At 42.0% G+C, this 25,712-nt stretch overlaps 1 protein-coding gene across 3 annotated transcripts in view; it reads right to left on the bottom strand.

Moving 5' to 3' along the window:
• nhsl1b (NHS-like 1b) overlaps positions 1 to 25,712 on the bottom strand; it is a 74,484-nt gene that overhangs the window by 41,322 nt on the left and 7,450 nt on the right. The window contains exon 1 of one of the 3 annotated variants that reach the window (XM_053880280.1): positions 3,752 to 4,898. The exons of 1 other annotated variant lie outside the window; for it this stretch is intronic. In XM_053880280.1, coding sequence (XP_053736255.1) covers positions 3,752 to 3,998 — 247 coding nt within the window. In that variant the 5' untranslated portion in view covers positions 3,999 to 4,898. Of the gene's footprint in view, positions 1 to 3,138; positions 3,180 to 3,751; positions 4,899 to 25,712 lie in introns of those variants that run through there. One more of the 3 variants, XM_053880288.1, reaches the window with a different exon arrangement.

Genomic DNA, 25,712 nt, shown 5'->3' on the forward strand with positions numbered 1-25,712 from the left:
GTGAGTCAGTCAAGACTGGAGTGATTCAGTCCACCAAAGAGAAAAACACAAGGAAGAAGTTGGAGTAAATTGGATGCTATAAAGACTTCTGACTCACCTGAAAAAGAAGTCTCATTAGGACAAAAGAAGCCTTTAAGTATTTGTTTGGATTTATAGATACAATGGCAACCAATAATGAGAATAATATGATAGAAATTCAAAGTAATTAGGTCATTAAAAGTAAAACGAGAAGAGAAATGTGATGCTTGAAATTAGAGCTAATACGATTTGGGATTAAACCTTCGACGTGTGTGTCAGGCTTTGTTCCATTTGTGATCTGGGATGAGCTCAAACACATAAAAAGAGTAAAATGGGTCAGTGACTTACCTGATGATGGCAAGGCGAGTCAGCACATGAAAGAAAAAAAAGAAGAGAAGAAAGTTGAGAGGAATACTTGTTACAGGATTACGGGATTAAACAACATGAAGGTTATATTCAAGTCCAAGTGTGTTTGCCGTGGGCTGTGGGCCACATCATCAGATCTCCCCGTCTGCCTTTTAATGAGGGTTTGCCGGTTTATGCGCCACATCGCTGCGCTTCAGCAAACGATCATCTGCTAATCTGGATTTACACACCATGTTAGCGTGTTTCTGGTGTGCGCTGGAGTGCGTGCCCGTGGCAGCGTCCCATGGGCGCTCCCACAAACCCTGTTATGCAAGAGTTTGGTCTCATCTGAATCCTCTCAAATTTCACTAAGCACTCTCACACTAACAAATATGGCCCCAAAATACCTTTTGACAGGCTTCCACTCACAAAGACGATCATCAGTAATATGGACATTCAGAGGACGACGCAAACACGACGGACGTGCCAAGGTGGGGTTAATATGTAGGCTAATGCTGCCGTCCCAAATAAGATACTGGCCACAGAGACATACTGTACAAAATTACTCGTATGTATGTTACACACGGAAACAAGCTGACAATATTCTAAATCTCTAAATCTCCAACTTAGGATGTTGACATGCAGCATGGCGCTCATGCCAGGAGCCGAAATCTAAATGTCAGCGGCATCAGGTTTAGCGACAGCTCACGGCATGAAACGGAGAGTGTTTAGTGATGAAATGTTGTGGACACTGTGCTGCAAGTCTACAAATAAACACCATCTCCCCAGGTGGTCTTGGGTCTGCATCAGGCAACATCCACACAGAAACACAGCTTTTCCGCATCAGTATATTTCCCGGGAAAAAATGATCTAGCACACACTCCAGGCCTGTAGATGGCATCCAAAAGCTATCGCACTCTGCTAGCATGTTAGCATAACAACATGAACGTGGAAACAGACATCGGTGTGGAATGATGAAGCAGTTGCACAGTATAGACAAAGGTATAAAAAAAACAGAAAACAGATTTGCTTCTGGTTTGAGAGGACAACATTTGGATGAAATATTAAACTTGTGTTTTTCACAGGCTTCTGTAAGGAGCCTGAATGGTTTCTGGTTCGATCCCTGCTCCTATCGTGTTTGAGACGCAAGACACTTAGCCCCACTTCAAATGAAGCCAAATATACTAAACAAATGCAGTGTAATTACACAATAAACCAGAAATATTGTATAAGTTAATACAGTGCAATTGCACAATTTTACTTAATCAAATGGTGCAGTTGTTGTAAAATATTGATTTATTTCCTGGCATATTGGCAAATCATATAAGTGTGAATCTAAATCTTACCATCGTATGTAACCTAAAATAAAACATGAGAAGATCCTATCCCACGAGAAATATTAAACTAGAAACGTTTCCTGAGCAGAGTCATCATTAACCTGCCGTCCTTTCAAGTAACAATTAAAATTGCCTTAATCCACAGCTACTGGCAGTGGGGTGACCAGATGGTGCACCAACACAGAATTCCCAACAGGAAGGTCAACACTAAGCAGAGAGGAGTCACGCGCAGCTGTTTCCCCAGAAACTGATTCAAACATCCAACCAGTCTGTGTCCCGATTGCAGGTTTTGGAGCCACAGGCCTTAATTTGGGAGCTATATTTACACAGGGTCATGTAATGAGCTCTGGTAGGCGTGCGGCGGCCGCGACATCCAGATGTTATAAATACTCCGGGCTCGGGCGTAGAGCAAGGGTCTCTTCCAGGCACTTCCTCTGTGTGGTGTTTGAGTCGTGGCTGCTGTAATTTTATGTTGACCCGTCTCTGAACCATCCCTGGTCAGGACCGAGCTATTGAAATATAGACTTGCATCTGAGAACCAGTAAAGCCTCAAACTCATTAGCATGGTGAGGCCTCCATTTCCTGCCTAAGCTGTTAGCCGATACCCAAGGATCAATAGGTGCCTCTTCCCTTTTTAAAGATTTGACATAATCAATAGTCATTAGAGGAATTGATCAGGATGTACCAGACCAAACACAAAATAACACAATCACTGTAATTTGACACCTTCATAAAGCTGTTTTAATTCCGTATTTATATAAGCGCATCAACTTTAATGACTAATGACATAATGACATATTTAATGACATCGAGTTTAACGGCAACTTGTTGACAATCTATAATGGCGACCATTTGAGCGCCAGCTCCTATCGTGTGACTTTGAGAAAAAAATGTCAAGACTTCAAAACATTCCAGACACGTGGAGCCCTGAGCTTTTTTAGGAGTGAGCAGGTTCAGAGGTGATGAGCTACGAGGAAAGATTGAGACGCAATAAACGACGAGCGCAGCGGAGCAGCTAGCGCCAAAATGGAGACAAGAAAACCTTTCATGTGAACAACGCCAGAGTCACTTTTAGCTCTTATCAAAACCATATTTGTGCTTTTTAAGGCCAACTCACAAAACTGAGCTGAAATACCATTACATCAACTCACAACTGTTCCAAGGTCAGGGGCTCCAGCTATGCCCAGAATGTGTTAGTATTTTAAGTAAGGTTTACATTGAAGTCCAGCCATAACGTCTATACGAAGAAGAAACACAACAGTAAAGGTCAGACTTGAAGCTGTGAGTCTACCGGTCAGTGTCTTTTTTCATTTGCAGGCTACAGTTACAACCATTGTCCCCAAAGTCTAATTGACACCGCAGGCAACAATTAATAAATAATCAGTGTTATTTGGCATGACAGAAATGTCTGTGTTAGCAAGAGAATGGTCTTTCTTACCGCCAAAAAAGCTCATGAAATTTGACCAGATAACTACGATACAGCTTTACTTCCAGCCACACTCTCACCCTGCAAACGCTAGATGACATCATCAGGGACATGACATCACCTGCATCACCACCAGTGGATCCACTGCACCCTCACACAAAGGAGCCTTTTGACCTTCCTGCAGTCCCGCTGACCGCTTTCTGTGGCCTCAAGGAAGTGGCGGGGATGTGGCGATGGAGAACAAGAGGCCGTAAAAAGACAGTGACCCACTTTTTTGCTTTGTTTGTGTGTGTAAACAAGTCATTCATTGGCTTCCTGTTTGAGAGCGAGAACAAAACTCCATTCAAAGACGCTCGCAGAACTGCAACATTCACGTCCATGCAAGTGAGCCAAGCCAAATAAATCACCAGGTGGATTCTGCACACAGTGTCTTTGCCATATCATATTCATCGCCATTGCTCATCTCGAAGCAAAGCCTGGGTCACACCTGAGCTCACGTTTCCAGGCATCAATAGAAATGTTGGAGATTTCTCTTACTTTATTATCATTTTAGTTAGGCTAAATGCATCCTTAGTTTAGGCTGTAAAATTCATAGCAATCTAAATTGAGTAGCCATCCGCCTCACCTATTTTGTGTTGAGGCTTGTACACCCAGTTGTCGTCGTCCTCCCTTCCCTCCTCTACAACGCTGGCTGTGTTGAGGTGTGACTGCGAGTGCATGTACATGCGGCCGCTCTGGACCGTGGGGAGGTCATTCTGATTATGAAAGATGTTCTGCCGAGACAGGGTGGCCAGGTTGAGCCAGCTAAGTGCTCGGGACAATCCTGCTGGCTTGTCCTTTCGAAAGGAGGCCGACCTCCGATCGCCTCTCATCCTTCTAGATAAGTCCAAGACTATTAGAATATAGAGCCAAAAATTCCTTTGGCTGCACTTGAGTCAGGAATAATGATGTTCAGATGGAGATTCTCGGCTGGAGAAAAGACATTGCAGGCTCAAGATTGACGTTTGCTGATAGGATTCCAACAGCTTCAAATTTGTTCCAGTGGAGGCTTCTCCAAATCCCAGTTGCTCCTCCATTCGAATCTCATGTCGCATCACTGACTTATAGTCTGTTGAAGATCCGTGGAAAAGTCCAAAATCCAGGCCATTTATCCGCTCACTCGTCCATATTAGTCCAAAGTTTATGAGAGCGATTCCAAAATCCCGAAGGGGCAATTACGCAATTCAGCAAGCTGGAAAATCAACAGCTGCTTCTACACACTGACATACGCGTACCTGCATGTTTAGGTTGCATGACAGGCCACGCAGCGGCTTCCAAATTCCACGAATCAAATCCCAAGTCAATGTTGAGTCAAACCGTTGGTGCCCTTCAGGGTTTGAATCCCGAGGTGCTCTTTTCCAGGCTCCAGCAGCAAGTTGATATTCACTCAGGGACGGTCCAAACGCAGTTCAACGCCCGTTTCATCAACGGTAACACTGTTGAATCCTCCTGACACAAGTTTGGTTCAGGGATCCTCTATCATGCGCGCATGTGTCAGGTGGGAAAATAATACCGCCCCTCTGCTACTGCACAACATTTCTTCTCCTACCTTTTCTTACGTTACAACAAGTGCTGCTACGTTAGTTGAGTCAAAAAAGAATCCCAGGTGTTTCCCAAAAGAGTCAAAGCAAAGAGTCCTCCTGCTGTCAGAATGCATGGCTTCCCGGCTTTCTCCACTTGGTCCTCCAGAGAGTGAGAATAGAGCATATATTTGTTGTGAGCGCTTGAGTTACACCCAACCCTTGTAGCCACGGTGCTGAAATTCGAGTCAGCCTTTTCCCTCAGCCCCTCCCTCCTACGCTGTTTTGTGTGATCCCTGATCTTTGGCCCACCCCATATCCATCTGACAGCTCGGCAACACCTCTCCTTCCTTTTCGACCCTCACACCTTTACTTCCACGTCTGTTTCCTTTACTTGTTGCCACTGTCGTCCAAGCATCACTCAGAGCGCAGTAGTCACTCTGAATAAGCAGTCTGCCTCAAACACCGCCGCCAAAAATAACACTAGTTTAACACTGAGAGTGGGTCCACGAGCAAGTCTGTGTCTCCACCAGATGTTTCACAAAGGGGCAGGAAACAACCGGTTTAACAACACAGTAAAAGCAGCAGAAGATAAATGAGAGTGACAAACACTGCGCCAATATTCCGCTAATGTTCAGAAATGTTTCCACGTCATTAATGCAAAATCAAAGCATTTGCATAACAATTGTAGACTGCTAAACAGTTTAACAGTGGACAACTAAAAATCATAGAAGCAGCTGCTCTATTCAACACAATATCTTGCAGGGAGAAATTAACTCCAGTAACAGTCTATATTTACTTAAAATCCAGCCCGTTCACAGCCAGTGAGGCTAAACACATGACATGAGAACTATTTCAATAAGTAGCTGAACATTTCTTTTCAGGATGAATTCTTAAAACGAAAGCGTTACCTGAAAAACAGTGACTATGAACGATTCCATGATGACCGGCTACATGAGCTGTTAGCATGGCAACAGCAACAGACGAGTAGTAAAACTCTCTACAGGTAGAACAATTAATTTACAAAGCAACCTGACAAAGGTCAAACCAAAATGTTTGCTAGATAAATATGTACTCTTTTGTGTGTGTGAACCATCAGAAGCTAAGTTGCTAATGCCAGTGCTGTTAAAACCTGTCTTAAACCAAATAAATGAGCTCACATTGATCTGCGCTAATAGTGCCACGACAGTGAGAATCTCATGATATGAACTTGTCAGTCGAAACAATGTTCCACACTATTATAATATTTAGTTTAGAATGTCTGTGTCATATTGTTCTGATTCTACGCTGCCACTTGTCACTACTCTATATGCGACAATTTAAAAAAAAACGGATATAATCCATTTCAAACTTCTGCCAATGGAGATTTTTCAGGTCCAAGAAAGAAATTTTTTATATTTATGACCATTACCGACATAAACATGTCAAAGTTCAACATGCTGGTGGGATAAGTGTGCGAAAAGTTGTCATTCAGAAAATCCCAGAATAAATGCCGGTAATTTGCTTTTGGTTTTTCCATTCGACCTGGATGAATATGCTGACACCTGTGCTGTTAGGTTTGCATGGTTTATTGGTGAGGAGAAGATGCTTCTGTGGAATTCTACTCTGCTGCACGGCAACATGACATTGCAGCAGTACCACCTGAACGACATGCATTATTCTGACTCCAGCAAGTACCAAACAAGCGATAACGTGACAACGCATCAGAGGGACGTCACTCTTCTTGTCTGTGATTTCCGGAATTCAAACATGATTCATTTTTATGCAGGACAAACCACAGACCTCAGATGTGAAGGTGCCAGGTCCAACCAGAGTGTCCGGTGGTTCAGCAGCTTTTACAACCTCAGAACAGGTTTGTGGGAAGTGGAATTAATGATGAAACATTGTCAGTAAACCACCTTCGGTTGGTCAACAAAAACACATCTCTCCTCCTGGCAACCAGCACACCTTCAGCACTTGCCTTCTTCAAGTGCGTGGTAGAGATTAACCAGCACCGTGTTGCACTGAGCAGCTCCCAAGTGGTTGTTTTGCCGTCCCTGGTTTACCTCTCAGTCGGGGATCGTCTGGAACTGAACTGCACTGACGCGGAAATCAGTGACCAACCACATTACTGGAAGATCGTGAACACTGCAACCCAGGGGGAAACACAGAGTCCCAACTACACTGGATGGAACTACAATTCCATCATCATATTTTTCCCATTATAACTAAAATAACAGCTTTAAAGCAGCGTTAAGTAGAAAAAATGTAAACCTCAGGGAGCGAAGAGGCTGATTTCAATCTACAAGTCACCTTTTGTGGATCCATTTCACCATGGAAAGCTGATCCCGGATTTGCCACGGGGATGTGGCGTAAGGCGAGAGGTAAACCCCCATCAGCAGCGTCAGGTCCCTGACCTCATTTCATTTTGCCTTTTACAGGGGAAATCTTTTCAGTCTATTTCTGGTTACAGACAAGACAAGACAGCGATGGATTTAGCCAGATATGTACTGTTAACACGTCCACACTGGAGGACTTCAATGATGAACTTAAAACACAACACCACGTTCAGTCAGGAGAGGAACTGTAGACACACGACTGTGATCGGGAGGAGATTTATCTATCACAAAAGACAACAACGAACGTTTAGAATAAAGGTAGAGAGCAGAAAACGCTACGCTTAAAAGCCATTGTTGTCCATTGATTTCCTCTTTGGGAAGAAAAGCCTTTTTAAAGTGCAGCAGGGAATTGTAAGGTTAAAGGTCAGCATCCTGTTTCTTACTGGCCTCAATGCTGTCATAAATCTATGTTTTTTATTTCCTTAGAGTCGCGCAGAGGCAGGTGCGAACTTGTGATTTTAGCATGTTGAAGAGGCCCGGGGACAAAAAGTAATAGATCTTGACTGTCAACTGAGCATTTGAAAAGCTTGAGAAGACAACTGCATGAATAAATCATGAATCTTTAGTTGAAAAAAAAAATGCTTACTGTCATGCATCCAAAACATCAAATAAAACTATGACAGAAGACAATTCATATTCAAAGATAAATTTAAACCATATTTCTTCTCTTACAGCAAATGATCATTTTAAATAATGCCATTAAATATATGTCATTTCTGGAGTCCTTTATTCATAAATAAAAAACATATTGTGATCGGATCATTTCATTTTGTAAAGAAGGCATGAAGAAATATGCCAAAAATATACACGGAAACTCATCAAACTTAACTAATACTCACATATTAAACCCCAGTGTGAACGTTGAAGGGTAAAACTACTGATAACAATGGGTTTAACAAACATGCACAATCATTACTAGTTACAGCAACAGCCTGCATTTCACAATATCACTTGCTCCTTCATCACAACACCTATTAGAATGTCGAGTGAATTTGATTTACGGTTCACGCACACACATGACCAACATTTTAGACACGCTGCACTGAAGTGTAACTGAACACCACAAACAGGCTTCACGCGGACCAAATAGCAATTTGGGACATTCCCCTTCGACTTGACAGCAGTGGGAATGTCGGCAAACACCTTCATCTTCCAGTTGAATGTTCCAGAGTGAGCAGAGAGGACACAGTTTTTTTCAGATACAGTATACAACAGATGATCATGACACACTGAGAAGTAATTTCACACGAAAATTAGTCTCACGCATACACTCAACATGCTGTTATCCATCGTGACTTGTGAGTCACGGTGCCACTACTGAAAATGGAATTAAATGGAACCACATGAAGAAACTGCGACATCAGACTCCTGCCCTCCGTCATGTTTTGTGGAAAAGACGAACACAACTGGAACATATCAATAAAGAAGTTTGAACCATAAAAGATAATTCCTTCGCATGCATTTTTAAATATTCCCTCCATTTTCATTATTCCTGCCAATTGATGGATGCTAAAAAAAATACAAGGATTTTCTTTCTTCCAGTTTTTCAAATTGCTATACAATATTAGTTGAATATTTAATTACTAATTTTAGGGAGCTTTATAAGATGTAAAAACAGGCAGTGCAATTTTATTTTTGAAATAACTTCTATCTTTCAGGACAGCTTTTAAGGACAGATTTCTGTCTTAACCTCCACCTCCTGTGTCAGCTATATTGACTTCTTCATTCATTCAGGTCCTTTATATGTAACTTGATTTATAATCTTGCAGTCCAGTGACTCACATCTTCTGATGCACAGTCTCACAGTTTCTCCTTGAGAACGGCCCAAACAAAAACCATTGATAAAGAAGCTTTTAATTTATTATTTAGTCAATAGTACAAATTTAAATATAAAATTCAATTACATAAGGTGATGCATCATTCACCATGTCAGGAAAAAGTGAAAATTAGTGCATAAAATTGCATTTTGCAACGACATGCCACCTGAGCTCCAGGGAAGCGCACTTTGGTCACATGATCAGATTAAACCATCAGAGTGACGTAGCACAGGGCAAAGTCGAGACCAAATAGGTGTATGGAGTTCTAAAGGATGTAATAGGTAGCTGTACAATTTTATTTTTTTTTTAATATCTTCCCATCTTTAAGAACAGAACATGAGGCAAAAATAGCTTCTTAGCAACAACTGACCCCCAGAGGGCGCAGTATATCAGACCCGTAGTAGCTGCCAGCAACAGTCAGAAGTCAGTCATAAATAGTCATAAATAAACGCCTTTCTTGAGACACCACCGAACTCCCTGGGACGCATCTATGTTCATTAATGTTGGATTAGTCTAAAAAAGATTGCGTCCTTGATTAAGCGCCAACTACAATTGGATGTTAATATTTAAATTAGGAGAAATTCAGTTTTATGGACTTCCAAACGAAATATTTACTGTCACTTCACTCAGCAACAACAGCAGCGAGACCAGTGCAGTCGAACACAATACCACATTAATACATCTGCATAAAAACATGGAATGAAAAATGACATTTAAAAAATCACATTGTACTTCACTTTCTTCCCTCCTTGCTTAGAGCCACCATCTGTTCCCACAAAAATCTCCTTCTCTGCATCCATAATGTTTGTTTACTGTCTTTTTTTTACATTGTTTAAGCCATTTCTGTTTAATTAATTAATTAAATGTCTCTTTTGTTTGTTAATTCGATTAATAAAAAAAAAATCAAGTCACTGTTTCTTCCATATCCGGCATTGAAAATGTAATATTTTTATTTGTATATAACAGTCGCTTTTCTCATTCTAATCTCAGTTTCTGATCACAATATAGAATGACTTTTATCTCCATCAGTTCCTCCGCACCATCCCGATCGTCAATCCCAATTACGCCTCTGACGATACTGTGTTTCCCCACACGGGGGCGTCATCCGCCCGATATACGTCCCTCCGCTCACCGCTTCAAGTGAAATGAGGCGGAAAGCTGTTTTTGTTTGTGATTCTTCCGCTCACAACCATATCAGATGAAGATAATTCGAAAAATATACAAGGACTTAGCGTCCCCGTGCGTGTATGTGTTCTCTGGAGTCAAGACAACATGCAGACTGGCGAATTCTGGCAGGGAAAAATACACAACTTGCAGATGGGAACTAAGCTAGAGAGCAGTGGGCTCTTGTCAATTCACGGGGTTAGAAGACAAATCCCCTCATTCCTCAGGCCACGTGCTCCATTATTCCGTCGTCTATTATTTCAGCAGAGAGAGAGCCCAGAGAGTGGGTGAGAGTGTGTTCTTAATTCTATTATTTTCTGGTAAGAGCTTGGAGAGGCGCTCTCAGACAGACATTCTCAGATGCGCAAGTATGTTGTGTTTATACTCGGACCAGAGGAAAAGATGAGCAGGTATTGACCTTTGACCTTACAATCCTAAAGCAGGGCTGCAGCTGACTCCAAGCTCAGGGTGGTGAACTATCTTCTGGCCGTGGAATGTTGCGTTCAATACCAGACGCACGATGATGGAGGCACGCTGAAATGGCTGAGCTTTAAAAATAAAGGAGGCACAGAGGAAGGAAGAGACACGCAATAAAGGTTTTCGAGAGGTGTGGCAGGTGTAGCTTTCAAGACAAATGAACTCCGGTAATCTGAGAGAGCCATTCAAACACACACACACACACACACACACACACACACACACACACCCAGGAGGGCTGTGTCCAGTGGTTGCAGGGGAAGAAGGGGTGCGGTTGGCTGTGCATTCCAGATCTGTCACGCCTGAGTGGAGGAGCTAGTCCAGTGGTCCCGAAGCCAGATGCGTTTTGGTTAATGCCGGATTATTAAATCCCACATCAATGTATAAGAACAGCAAATGACCTGAAGACTGCTGTGTGATGTCATGCCGAGCTTAATAACTAAAGCAGGTGATGAGTCACCTGAACAAACTTGAGAAAAGCAAACATGAAATTGATGCTTCAGAGCCACCATGTGGAGGCTTGAAAAGTAGATTAAATGATTGAATCAGCTAACTGTGGAGAAACAAAATCAGTTAAATATGAGGCATAAATTCACCGTTGCTTCTAATAGATGTGACATCCAGAAGAGTGAGACTCACGCCTTCAAGCATGAAGCCAAGTTTCTCAACAAGAACCACATAAAAACGCAACTCTCCTACCCCTTTGTTTTCCATAAAAATGTGTTTAAGAAGCATAAAAAGAGATAACCTGAATGCAAATCAGCTTTGAAAATCTGAATAAAAATCCTTATAGCTCGAGGTGGAGAAGGTGTGTTGTGAGTTTAATAAACTCAGAACTGTCAGACGGCATGTTTGTCATTACTTTAGTCAGCTCACTGGAATCTCGCCATTTTTTCATGCGGAGGAACCGGTCCTGTTCTGCTCACACCAGGGGGTGTGTGACACAACCTGTGAGCATGTGACTGTATTTTCCCGACCAACCTGAGCGGTGAAATAAGCACCTCAAACAGCTGCTGCAAACACATGAGACGATTTTTTTTTCTGAAACAGTACCTGCACAAACTTGAATCCAACCTGAAATATTGGAAAGATGATCCCAACTCTCAGCAAAATAGACACGCTCTTTCACTGTAAACAAGGTGTGTGTGCGTTCTACGAATGTGCTGTGAAAACAAAAAAATGCTGCTGACAAAACACAACCTTGCCTGGTCAACAACGGCCTCCCACAGAGAAATACACAGCCTTGATGTTGACTAGGAAAAGTTTATGTGTGATCAAGAAAATGTTTAGACATAAAGGTGTCCACCACCAATAGCATTTTATAAAGTCATGCTTGTGGAGTCATGAAGTCATTCGATCTGTGTTTGCTCTGGTGAAGTTCAACCAGAACAACATCTTAAGTTTCAGACAATGAAGTTCTTTGGCGACAGTGAGATGTAACTACACAAGAGCAGGAACAACCGTAGCATCTGTCTCTGTCTACAGTAGAGGTATAAGAAAAAAATCGATAGGATCAAACATCACAATACTGCATTGATATTTTTGCTGAAATATCGCAATACTAGGTTGTGTGATTTTGTCTTGATAATTTAAGCTGTCTATATCAATATGTAGCACACAGATACTTGGATATGCTGCTGCATTTGAGACGTGTTTAATACTCGTCTTCTAATAACGTCTTCTTTTACACTGGAGCTATTTTGTTGATTAAGGGAGTGATTCATCCCTCTGGCGGTCTGCGAAATTAAACTGAAAGTCTAACTGGACTGTTGTCATGGCAATAAACCCTTTTTCATGCACATAATATTGTAATGCTTTATCTGATTTTCCCCCTTAAAATGTTGGCTCTTATTACAATATATTGTTTAACTTCCGGTATCACAATGTATCGCTATGTATCACAACATGACTCCTGTATCTGGCAATACCTGCCAAAACACAGCATCAGTCTACAATAAATAAACAGGGTTTTTTTATTTTATCCACTTCGAATGATTTTTTTCCACCCAACAATATTACCCTACATTAATCTTTCTGTATAATTTACATTTGTAGCATTTGAAATCATTGATGTAATGAGCTTAATGGCACAGCAGGCAGCAGTATCCTTTCCAAACTCGCTCACACAACACACACAGTAGGTATGTCCTACTCCATAATTTTAAATGAGTGACACCTCTAACTGCTGGGGGCTATTTCCAGCTCTTGATCTGATTTCCTACAGGTCAGAGTCTCTGTCGCTAAGTGAATTTTTTTGCGACTACGCTAAAATTCAAACCAGCATTTCAATTGCAACCAGAATTATTATCCAAACATCAGCTGCTTTCCATGTAAACACCAGCCGCTGAGTTGCGACACTTGCAGTTCACAACACCATAAGAATTCCTGATATTTTATTCCTTTATTGGTCCCTCAAGGGAAAATCCAAATTACAGCAGCAGTAAGTGTAATTTGCGACAGAAGCACAATCAAAAATAGATCACAAAAACAAGTAGCAAAAAAGTTGCAAAAGCACGTAGAGCTACAAAATATGAAATATAAAAAGGCTAACTTCAAGATCTACTTGAATGTGCTGCCATTTTGCATGATGCTATGTTAGAACATTGGCACTGAACGTCTCGCACAGACTTCAGACTGTGGTTTGACTGTGGCCCCCAGTGTGGGTGAGTTTGACAACCCTGATCTGAAGGAGCACTTGGGTTTGGCAAACTGAACTAGGTTTTTGAGGAAACTTGACAAATATCGAAGGAGGGATTTCTTCAGGAGTCCAGAAGAACCTTTCATCTTGAGACTTGTCAACAGCTGTAATCTCATTATGAGGTCTGCCAAGGGGAAATACACCAAAGTATGAAAGAAAAACAAAGCAGCATTTTTATCACAATGCTAAGTTTACGACCTGTGTTTACATCAACAGTTTACAGTTCAGGGTTTTACGAGCACAAAAGTGGAACACAGGGAGAGGAAAACTTATAAAAAGCAGGATGTGTGAGCCAACAGTAGCAGCGCGGGGCAGGACTGCTTGTGTGGGCATGTTAACAAGTGTTCACTTTTCATCAGCATGCAGTTGTTTGTGCGCATTTATCGAAGATCAAAAACCAAGTATGAAAGTGATTGAGACAGAAGCAGAGAGAAAAAGACAGCAGGAGACGTGAGTTATGCTGATTAAGCAGACGGCAAGCAGACCGTTGCCGGGACAATGGGGGCCGACTTCAGGCCTGGCGCTCTGCCCTCTACAGCTGTGCGCCGTCTCAAAAATGCATATACACTCTGACAGGCAAATGGGCCTCATCACTCTTTATTCTCTTTCATAGGAGTACATCAACACACACCCGCCCCATGCAAAAAAACATGCACACAGCCATTAAATGCAGGATGAAAACCAGCTTTATATTACAAACGCGCATTCTTGTCCACAGCCACTCTCCTGCTGGCTCAGCTTCCACACTCCTGATCCAAGTACAGCCCCCAAACTTTGAAGCCAAGGATTTAAGTGGAGAATCCAGATCGGTAGTTGCTGGCAGCACTGACTCCTAGCAGTTACACATACAGTGTACATCGGCCACAATACTGGCTATTATTTGCATGTTTATATTTCACCAGTGACTATCATTTGAACATTCATTCTGCTTCAAGTCCAATCTGGCCAACCTATCCTGACCATCCAACAACCAGGGTTCTCCCCAGTGCTTTAGCAGAGTGGAGGCCCGACAATACTGGCATTTTGACCCCCTAAACTGTGAAAATCCCTGCATAGGTGGAGTGTTCTGCATCTGCTTCTCCAATGTCAAAGGTTCCTCACCGCCAGTCGAGTAGGACTCCACCTTTTAAGGTAGGACCCTGACACCGATCCAAGAATGACCTTAAACACATCTTTTCTCATTTGAAGGAGAAACCTCTAGAAAACCAGACTCAAGAGAAGTGAATGAAAAACTGGAGATGGATATCATGAAAAGATGACGAAAGACAGTGGTAATTCTTGAGTTGTGTATATTTTAACAGCATTTTAAGTTGCTTATCTCAACATCAAAAGTTGTTTGACACACATCAGTACTTGTATTCATGATATTTTTATTTCTAATATAGTCCATTTCCTTCTGAGCCAGGGGACCTCATCCATATGTGCTGTATAATCATGATAAACTGATGATAGAGTATGAACAAAAGTCGAAATAAACATCCGGAGAGAAGAGCTGTCCAAAGATATTCCTCCCACAATCTGTCATAAGTATGCGACAAGAGTTCCATCTGGCTTCCTCCATGTCTCCCCATCTGTCCATCTCAGCCATTTCACATTTTTCTCTGGCATATCAGCGGCTTTGTCTCAGTAAAAAAACAACAGTGACGCGTCCCAGAGATCACCGCTCACTTCTTTCTGCTATTGCGAAATCTTCCATGAACAGACTCCTGCTGTGGCCGAGTGCTGATGGGAGTACGAACTTTCAGCACACTGTGGACCACCCACTCACAGTGCCAGATTTAGAGGTGCGCTGAAGCCCCCTTGCATTGAGATGCACGTCTCATCTTGGCACTTCTATGGTTAAAAACATGGATACTCAACATTGCTAACCAAACTGCAAAGCATGAAGAATAAAACTACTCATAGATACTTGTAATACAAAACTTATTTATTCAATGTGAGATGTTTTATACCATTTAAAAGGGACATCAAACACACTTTAAAACCGATGTGATTGACATTTTGCTTTTTAAAATGTCACTTCTTCTATGAGCAACTGTGAGCACAATTAAATATCCACCCACATACTCAGGGGACTTGGTTTGAACTTACTTCTACCATTTATTCCCTTAGACAGGGTTGTGGGGCTACACAGAGCAGGAGGCAGGGGACAGTCTGGAAAGGCCACTGCTCCATCAGACAACCATACCTCACACACACATACTCACACCTACAGACAATTAAGAGTCATCAGTTAACCAGGTTGTTTTGGAATGTGTAGCTCTAGACACGTGCAGTGAAACAAACACACCTAGATGTGAGCAATGGTCTAAATAAATCCACTATTACTCACTGTTACAAGTGAGTATCATTGTATACGTGTCCAGGCATAAGACAAAAACCAGGGTGAGGTGCGCCACAGACAGTAAAAGACTATGAGCAAGATGAGAAATTTCATAACAAGAGTCAATGAACGTTAAACACAGAAATGTTACAGTAGAATTAGTCAGACCCAAAGTCACCCACCCTCACTGACTGTTCTGATTTTTAGTGCCAATATTTTCGCTTCAGTAAGCTCACAATGTACGTTCAAATCAATGTATTATAAAATAATGCTTTGTTTTAAAGAGGCACAAACAATGTATCACTTTCCTTTAACTTCAAGATTACTATTTTTCAGATTAAACCATTCCTTCACTTAATCTCATGACAAATCCATCATCCTCAGGCCACAGGTGGACTAAATTAAGAGAGAAAGTCCTGGAAGAATTTAACAAACTGACCACTTGCAACTCCACAGCCGACAATAGACCAACAGTGCTGTTTTAATGGCTACAACATTGCTTTTTTGCATTTGAAGAAACCACCTTTAAACTCCCACTCGTCTAGACAGCAACCACGGAGCATCATTAAAGGGGGAAGATTTTAAATGCGAAAATGCACTCACTAACACTTATAATGATGTGAGCATAATCTGTCATAACCTACTTCCTGCACCCCTTTTTCCCTTCCACTTCCTGTTCTGGTGCGTGCTCTCTTCCTCCCTCTGGAAAGATCTGTGATCGATGAGTTGTAAGTAGCGACTGGAATCAGTTGCTGCCACAATGTGAAATGCAGTTACGATCAGGACAGTTTGTCTTGGACTGTCTTGAGTTTTTCACGGTTTCCTTTCATGTGTCTCCTGTATTCCTGGTCTTATTGGTGTTCTTAGTTCTGCCAATATCACAGCTGACCTGCACTGGCCATGACTTTTCCACTTGACTGGATATTCACACCAAACACAACATGCGACAGTAGTAGACACTGGTTTCCAGCCACCTGAGCAACAGTCCATGTGGTCAACCCTAGTTGAAGAACTCCAGCTGTCTTTAAAATAGTGACCTACTCAGCAGCATGGTATTATGGGCACTTCTACACATTAATGCATACTTCTAGGAAAACAAACTGAAGTCCACCACTTATCTGGGTTTGAATTGCTCTGTGCCATGAGCTATCAAGGTCGATATCAATGTTAACCACATGGTATATACTCTTAAAACACTACCACGATTTACAGAGGAATGATTTACAGACATCTACAGAGACCATGTCTGTATGTATAGTTAAACACATACACCAAGACAAATACACTTGATAAGCATCAAGTGGACTATAGTGGAAACGCTCTCATCAGGAACCAGATTAATGTCAAAGGAAAAAAAGCATAGGAGATACACCAGGTCCTGAATGTCTTGATGTCAGAGGTCTGCACTGCTGACCCCACCATCACTCTAAGTTAGTCCTACACACAGCATTGCATATGTTTTGATGTGAGCCTGGCGGGAGAGAGCCCTCTCCAACGTGACCCCTTGTTCTGGAACTACTTATACCCACGTGGGACATTTTAAAAACTCAAATGAAAACCTATAATTATTATTATAGTAAAAGAGAAGCAGATAACTCATACTGTGTTCAGTTATCACCTTTCTGACCTGGAGCACAGACCCGAGCATGACAGCAGAATCTTCTTTCTAAAACAACTTTCTGCTTGAATAAGTCTGAATCAAGCTGCAGCAGGTTGTGAGAAGTGTGAAGCCAAGTGATACGGGTCAAAGGGGGTGTGAGAGAAGGTCAGGCTGCAGGAGTGAGAAAACACAATGTCCACACCGGAGGAGCTGAGCCTCGCTGGTATCGTGGTCTCACTCTTTCATGCACAGAAGTGTAACTTATACAGATGAAAACAGAACCATGCCTGTGGGCTCTGTGTGGCGCTGGACTGACAAAACACTGAAGCCACTGATCTCACTCGTACAGACAGAGTTTCATGACCCGTTCCCACACAGAGCAGAAAGGCCTTGGGTTGTTTTCAAGACTTGAGATTTTCAATAGTCAAACAATGTCCCCAGACGAATATTGTTATGTGCCAGAAGGAAATAGATCACAGAGAATCATGCACAAAAATGACTTACCTATATCATTGTGAGGTCAAAAAGGGAGATTGGCACCAGGTGGATGTGTTTTTGAGAACATGCAGGAAGAGAAAATCAAATTAAAGATAGCCCATATCTTGCTCTGCCATTTAACAGCCATCTTTACTTGTCTTTATACAGGGTTGGGTCTAGGTGGCAGCAGCCTAAGCTAAGAGGCCCAGACTTTCCATTACCTGGAAACCTTATCGAGGGGGAATACACAGCAATCTGACAAACCAAGAAGCTATTACCACTCAAAGATCTGTCTTCATCAGAACAACAACATATCATCAATGAGATACAATATTACTTTTTGCATCGCAGCCCAAACAAAGACAAATAAAGAGGGTACACAGGAGGTTCCGGTCAAGATGTCTGCATAGGCAGATCTGAGATCTACTCTTATCGCCAGTGAGGCACTTCAAACATTTCCCCACATTTGAGTGACTATTCTTTTCAATCGAAATGAACAGGAACAGGAGCAGTCAACGACAAAGTCGTGATGAGTGTGGTAAGTCAGGGGATGACATGGAAAATAGTTTTAAATCCTCCAGGAAATGTTGGATGACAGTGGTGAACTATTATCGTACTATTGTTTTGTTATACAAAAACAGCAAGCCTTCAACTTGATCATGAGTCGTCTTTCTCCAGAAAAGAATGAAGGATTACTTGCATTTAAATGGAATGACTCACAGGAAATATTTACATGATATGTGAAAAAATAAACTATTTTGTTGAAGGAAAGAAATATTTTTTCACAAATATTGACATTAAGTCTGATTTTATCTTACAAATACAATAACTGTTTATTAACTAACCACTTTTTTCATATTTTTTGACCAACAAACCAATGAGGTAAAATGCCAGTGAAAAATAGCAGCAGGATTACAGCTGTTTCTTTAAGAGAAACTTGAGTCCGCTTTCGAATGAAATGTAAAAAACAACTGTTGAATTGTGATTTAAACCCCACGCTGGCGCCTGAGGACAAAGACCCTCCTACCTTCATAGGGGTTCCTCCTTTGCTTCCGGCACCAAATCTTAATCCCTGTAATGGGCATGATGTCTGATCGCTACAACTCGGCAGAAAATTTGGCTCCAGGACAGAAGTGAACGCACCATGATGGTGTCGGCATCACTCACACTGACGCTCAATCACACTTGGCAAGTCCGTATCATCTCACTGCACGCGTTGAAATCCCCCCCAACACGTTGCCCAATCAAAGACATGTCACAAAGAAAAAAGGGGGTGTGCGGAGTGGGAGTGGTGCATTCAAGCGAGCGCCTAACTAGTGACCCCCTAACCGACAGGTTGCCACGGTGATGGGGTTGCTATCTGCCGGTGGCTGTTGTTGCCGGGCCAATGGTGGACGGCCTCTTCTCTCGCCTAACGGATCTTCAAAATCCTTTCACTGATCAAGTTGGGGGTCATCTGCACACACACACACAGTCTCACACACTTGTGAAAAAGGAATGAAGATGCTGAGCCATGAATCTTAAAGACGGTTTGGGTGAACGAATACGGGTCAACGGAGTCAGTACTGGGTGATGTCACATGGTGGAGTCAATCTGACATGAGTCACCATTGACATAGAAATGTGAATTAAAATAATGATTTGCCATCAATTCAATTATTATATAATTATAGGACCAATATACAGAGAGGTTATGAGTCTGTGAGATAGAAAAAAAATTAAATAATGATACAACTGCTAACTAGGTAACTTAGATAGATTAGGTTGTGCACAATCATGTGTCCTATCAAGGCCGGAAATCTCTTGACACTCACGTTCCGACTCATTCATCAGAACTGTTTTACTGTTCGGAGGCTCGAGGAAACAACGAGGAGAAATATGTCACATCCTGCAGCTTCGTGGAGGAAACAGAGGGAAGAATTTGAGGGTGGGGATTGGTGGAGGGAAGTGTTCCATGAGTGTTTTCCTGCCAGGTTGGGATATAAAGCTTCTGGTGTTAAGAGGATGCCAGCAGTGGCAGGAAAATGGAAAAGGATGCATATGACAGCGGCGTCCCACAGGATGCAGGTTAACGTCCAACCGGTGAGAGGATGAGCCAAAAACATGGCCACAGCAAAGTGGTGTGGCTTTTTAAATGACTGATCGACTTCTGAGTTTGACGCTGAAATTGAAAATGGACACCCAAAAAAGTGAGACTCCTCCAGGCCAACTTCCTGTTTTGCTGCACAAGCTGCTAACCAGTTTATAAGCCATGTTTGAACCACAGTCTGCAGCCTTGATAAACATATAAAATCCCCCAACGTGGTTTTCAATGTGAGGATTTCTGTGTTTGCGCTTTTCCTCTTCCGTCTTTTGCATGTTTCCTCTGTCTCCAAACTAGGCCAGATTCCCATCAGTAACAAAAAAACCTGAAATAAATAAACACAAGTTGGCGAACAAAGTGTTTAATGGTAATTAATGAACAAGTAAGGACACCCTGAACTCACCATTCAAAGTCAAACTTTTTTTTTATGTGCGGTTCCTTGAATCTGATGCATTTGAATACAGAAATGTCACAACACGCTGAATTATTCTAATTGCTGCTTGGCACCAGACAGATAAGAGAAGGATTAACCCGCGGAGCGTCTGACTTTCTTACTCCTTAATCACATCCAGCAGGAAAATAACATTTAAGCTCACACCCCACTGCAGCTTCAGTTGAAACATCTATGGAAAATGTATTTCAGCCAAATAGTAATATATTTGCATGTTACATTTGTACATATGGGTTTAACTGTATGAAAGAATAAAATAATAAAAACTAACCAAATACACAAATGAAATGACGCTAACTGAGACGGAACCTGGAAAGCCCTTTCACTGTATATATTACATGTTTTTGATAACTTTTTCAATATTAATTTCAAATTAATCTCTAAACATAACTTGCTGTGGTTCTTTGTTGTAAAACTATTGTTCTTCTTATCATGCCTATTTTTTGTGAGAATTCTCTGCCCCTAAAAAGCAATTGTGATTTTAAAATAAAATAAAACTCAGTTTCAGGTCAGGTTACAATTGTAACTTTTCCAAAACATAATTATAAATGACATTCTTAAATTTCAATGAATTTGAATTTTCCTAATAGAAATGCAAAGTCTAGCCCTCAGACTAAGGCTTATTTTCATCATTCCGTCATTCATTTGACGGGACACACCAACAGTCACAGTACAAACTTTTAGGTGAATAAAATAAAACAAAACCTGGAATAACACCACAAAATTAATTACAGAGGGAGTAAACACAAAAGACGTAATTTATAATATTTGATTTCTTATCTGCCATCATGTGACGATTGCTCATGTCACATCACATGATAAGAAACAAGTAAATAAACAGATTTCTCATCCGCCCATGGCAAAAAAGAGTGACAGGGATAATACAAGCAGCGGGTGAAATAGAAACAAATGGCTCACAGGGAGGCACCACAAGATGTAGAAACCTAGTGCATACCTGATATGAAATAGAAGATAAGAATGTTGCTGAACGTGTGTTGCGATAGACCAGTTTCAAAGTTTCATCTTAGGTATATGACCTGATTCCATACTGTCCCAGTTACCCAAAAGAGGGTGGCAATTGTACAAGCAGGTACAGCGGAAGGAGGGATACTTGCTTGGCTAAAATCCTGAGTTAATTCTCTCGATATCACATATTCAAGGTTTGTCGGACAGAAAGAAAATATTTACTTAAAAACTACAAAACAATTCCGTAACGGAGAAATCTTTCTTTGTATATGATTTACACACAGTGTGAGCGTTTAACTTCCACCATTGTCCCTTTATTGTAGTCAAGCAGCCTAACAAATGAGAGTTGGACGTTTACAAATTCTAAGCCCAAAACAACATAATACCAACAAGTAGAGTAGCAAGGTTATTTTTGGAATGGGTGTTCCAGAAGTTGCTAAAATAGTGCCGACATCCCAGTGCTGTCTAGTTGTCAGCCCATCCCACAACTGTGGCCAGAAAAAAGACTCGTCCTTCTGACTCACCAGCTGCGTCGACAAGAATGTCATCAGAGTTGCCTTGCTAAGGTGCGAGGTCCAATTTATGAGGACAGTACTGGGCGAGTCCATTACTGAAAAGACAAGCTGTTTCTGCAGGGAAAGGGAGGGAAACGTATCGGTCAAAGTTGCGCATCACAAGTAAGCGCCATAATGAGGTGAGTTATTAATTGTGTGGATTGCAGAACGGCGATTAACACGTACACACAACATTTAAATCGAGCATGTTTGTACGCTTATGCTACCACTCAGAAATGGAGGGTTTTGAAAAGAAATGGGCTCCGCACATGTTGCAGAACTTAACGCTCCACCCAAATGCTGGCGGAGGACACTAAATTATTACGGCTGAGTATAAACCACAAACTAATCAGCGAGGCCTTGGAGGAGTTAAAACAAAGGGCGAGTTGAAGATGAGCGCAGACAGAGAAACTCAAATTGCTTCCCTTCTGGTCTCCTCCTCAGGGCCACCACATGAAAGACTCCCTGGGTTGGGTTCCCATATGGAGAAGAGACAGGAGGGTGTGTGCCTGCGTGTGTGGGTGTTTGGACAGATTAGCTTGTTATGGGGGCTCCCAGCGACCTGGTGCCCCTTTCTTAAAGAAGTGGAGCAGGCAGCTGTTTAACTTAAGAGCTGCCCTCTCCTTCTTTCACTCACACAAGCCAATTATGACTTCGGTGATGTTGTTAGTGGCTGTTTACCATAAATTCCCTCCTGCCTTCTCCCCTCATCCCCTGACCTCTCCTCTTTGTGTCTGCTTTTCAATCACCCCTCAATCATTTGCCTTCTCTTTTCTGTTCAGTTTTATGGTCCATAAACATCACTGAAAATCTAGGTTGTGCAGAACCTTACAGTCGAAGTCATAAACCCAGTCAAGTTGAATCACCTTTGTTCCACTTCCTCAGTAATCTTAATACCGTCTAGTTTCCGCATGCTCCTTCTCAAACTTGGTCGGCTCTTTCTACCAATCCAGTGAGACCTGCAAGCTGCAGAATAGTTGGCTTCCTGGGAGGCCGTGAAGACCGGCCAGCGCTGGCTGTGTGTATATACTTCAGGATTATAAGCGTGAAACTGTGCTGGTCAGCCAAAGAGAATTAGCATCATTTTTTTCCTTCTCTTGTCTGGCCCCTCAGCTGGCTACCAGCAAAGAAAAGGAACATTTTAAGAGGTTCAGCAAGTGACTGCTGTACTAACAGAGTGGGAAAAGCATGTGGTGCTGCAACATTCAGAAGCCTCTGTTCAAATTCCCCAATAGAAAAATGGTTAGAAGACAACAGCACATAAACCATAGACTAATTCATTCACACGAGATCTGATAAAAGAGAAAGATTGATGGGGTTCCCCTTTCCTCTTAAGCCCTCAGGGATCTGGCATTTCTATCAGGACCCTCTTAGCCTTCCACAACAAAGACCCTCATTCTCATCGCTAAACCTCCGGTGTTTTTGGGACCCAGAGGAACTCCACTCCCCCAAGGTCAAGAGACTATGCGGAGCTCATTAACCTGCCTCAGAGTAGCAACTTCAACCTGTGGACCTGGAGTTTTTTTCTTTACTCTCAGGAGGAATGAGGAGGATCAGGAGGGACACGCACAGCTGAAGGGACAAATTTAGGGGAGTTTCAGAGCACACTTGGTGTATTGTTGAAGCCTGGTCATGTTATATAAATGGGGACCTTGGTATGAGCTAGGGTTACGTTATGGAGCTTGATGGCGGACACAATAAAGAGGACACATGATTGTAAGACTAGACTAAAGTTTTCAAGCAAAAGTTGTCTGTTGGCACTAACACCAACCTTTTAGATAACATTTTTGTGTCTTCAAGTATTGAGACATCATACCAGTGGCTTGCGGGTTACTGAATCTGATCTTCTTTCCTTGGACTTACAAGTAAACACCTCGGATATTGTGTCTTGTTTGAGTTGCCACCACAAATGGACATTTGGAGGGAGATTTTGTACTCAAGCTAAGAAAGAGGCTCAATTTCCTGTATCACAAATACTGGAACATAACAAAGACACCTCTTGCTTAAAGAAAGTAATTAGATCTATTATGAAGATCAGGAAAGCTGGTAGAAGTATACATGCCCCTACACATGAACAATAGCTGTCACCTGACACACTCATATTGCTGCACTAAACTCCTTCGTATCCTGCAGCCAGGGCTTTTCCAGGTTATTCCCCTTATGGGAGTCCTGTAGTTGCCCCCATTCTTGATGCAAAAGGAAAGCCAGTCACTCGAGTCATGTTTGTGTTTCGATTAAAAAAGTACTCAGCAGTAATCTAAGAATCCTTGAGACTCTACTGCGTGGGATTTTGTGAAGCATCCAGCTGAGTGAGTCAAAGGGAAACTAAAGGAGAGATGCTCCTTCTTGGAAAAGAATGAGGGGGAGAAGTCTTGATAAGGATGTTGCCGTGTCCACTATCTTTGAGGGTTTTCCAAAGGGAGCCGTTTGGAATGAGACGGACCAACATCCAGGTGGACAGTTAACGCCTGAGAAAGTGAGTCTGAGCTTTCTCTTGTGGTGAAGTTGAGGTTCCAAGCACAGCTGAGTCAATACAGCAGGAGGCAGACTAAAGAACGAGTCAAATGTTCCTCAAGAGTTATTATCAAAACATTGGAACACATTTTATTACTCGACAATACCACAAGACTGATGCCCTGCTATGTATATATCAATAGCGTTTGGAATTTTCAATGACAAATTAAATGACTTAGCTTCATGAAAAAAAACAGATTTAAGTTTTCTCACACATTTTTCTTTGCTCATGTTTCAACAACCGTTGAAACCTGAGCCATTCTGCCAACAAAACATTAGGAAGAAGTGTGTTTGAGTAGAGCCACTCCCATTTGCCATTTACAACCAACCCCTGTGGTGACAAACGCACTACACAACAGGAGTGAACGTGCAGTCTGCAGCGGAGATTAAGGAGATTCTGAAAACGTATGAAATTATATTCCTCCTAATCCCCATCAATGACTCACAAAAAATCCCCTCTCGCTGTGTGGGCCTTGGTTAATGTGCCCGTCCTGCAGGCGCACACACCAGCGTGCACACATCTGGACCAAGCAGCTGGACGTTAGATGACCACTCAGCACACAATTGTGAGGGATTTACTGTGTGCAGCATGTGTGCGTAAACTTAACCCTCACAGCAGCAGTGGGACCCATCCCGACTCAACTCCGATCCAGAACTCTAATGACAAGTGAGTTCAGAAAAATGGTACTGAAATGAAGGTGAGAGCATCCCTAAGAGTTGATTGCGGAAACTCATATCCTTGAGTCATAAAACTGCCAACACTGGAAGTTGACATGATGACAGAAGGCTTTACAATGTTGATGCAGCAAACTATAACATTTGTGTGGACCCGAATTGAATGAGTGCATGTTCACGCTCACAAGAAGAGGAGTGAGCATTCCAATTAAGCACCAATACATTCAAATAACATTAGAATGAAACTAGGAAACATACATGCATTCTATATTTATAACACCATAAATACAGGAAGTGCTGTCATGCCATAGAGAGGTCAGTGATTTCCACATACACGTCTTAAAAACGCATGAGGATGACCTCTAAACTAGTTTTGAAAATGGGGTCCAGCATTGAGACCATTTTTTTGGGTGGCACGAAGCCCTTTTGCCAGTAAAAGTCGATATATTACCCGCCGGGTTCAGACTGTAAGAAAAAATTAGCAGCTTATGGTCCGAAATTCAAGGTAGATGAAGGCTTTCTAACTAACTATGGGTCGCAGAAGAGGACAAAGAGACTCTCCCCTGAGCACTTGAAGAAGAGCCAGTTGCAGAGCTTTGATCTACAAGCCGCTAGAGAGTGGCATCAGGAGCCCCTGAATTTTCAAAACAGGGCGAGTGCGCAAATGAGCAAATACACAATCCAAGAGAGGACAGTTTAACTAATGCAACATCTACTATATGGAGTCCAAAAAGTGTGTAACACTATAAAACAGGACAGGACAGAAGTAGTTCATAGTGGGTTTAATATAAACGAAACAATTTCTCTTTCCGGTTGTTAGACCTTGTCGTGGCCCCAACTGAACTCAACAA

This window comes from Synchiropus splendidus, chromosome 12, assembly GCF_027744825.2.
Source record: "Synchiropus splendidus isolate RoL2022-P1 chromosome 12, RoL_Sspl_1.0, whole genome shotgun sequence".
In the NCBI taxonomy this organism is placed as follows: Eukaryota; Metazoa; Chordata; class Actinopteri; order Syngnathiformes; family Callionymidae; genus Synchiropus; species Synchiropus splendidus.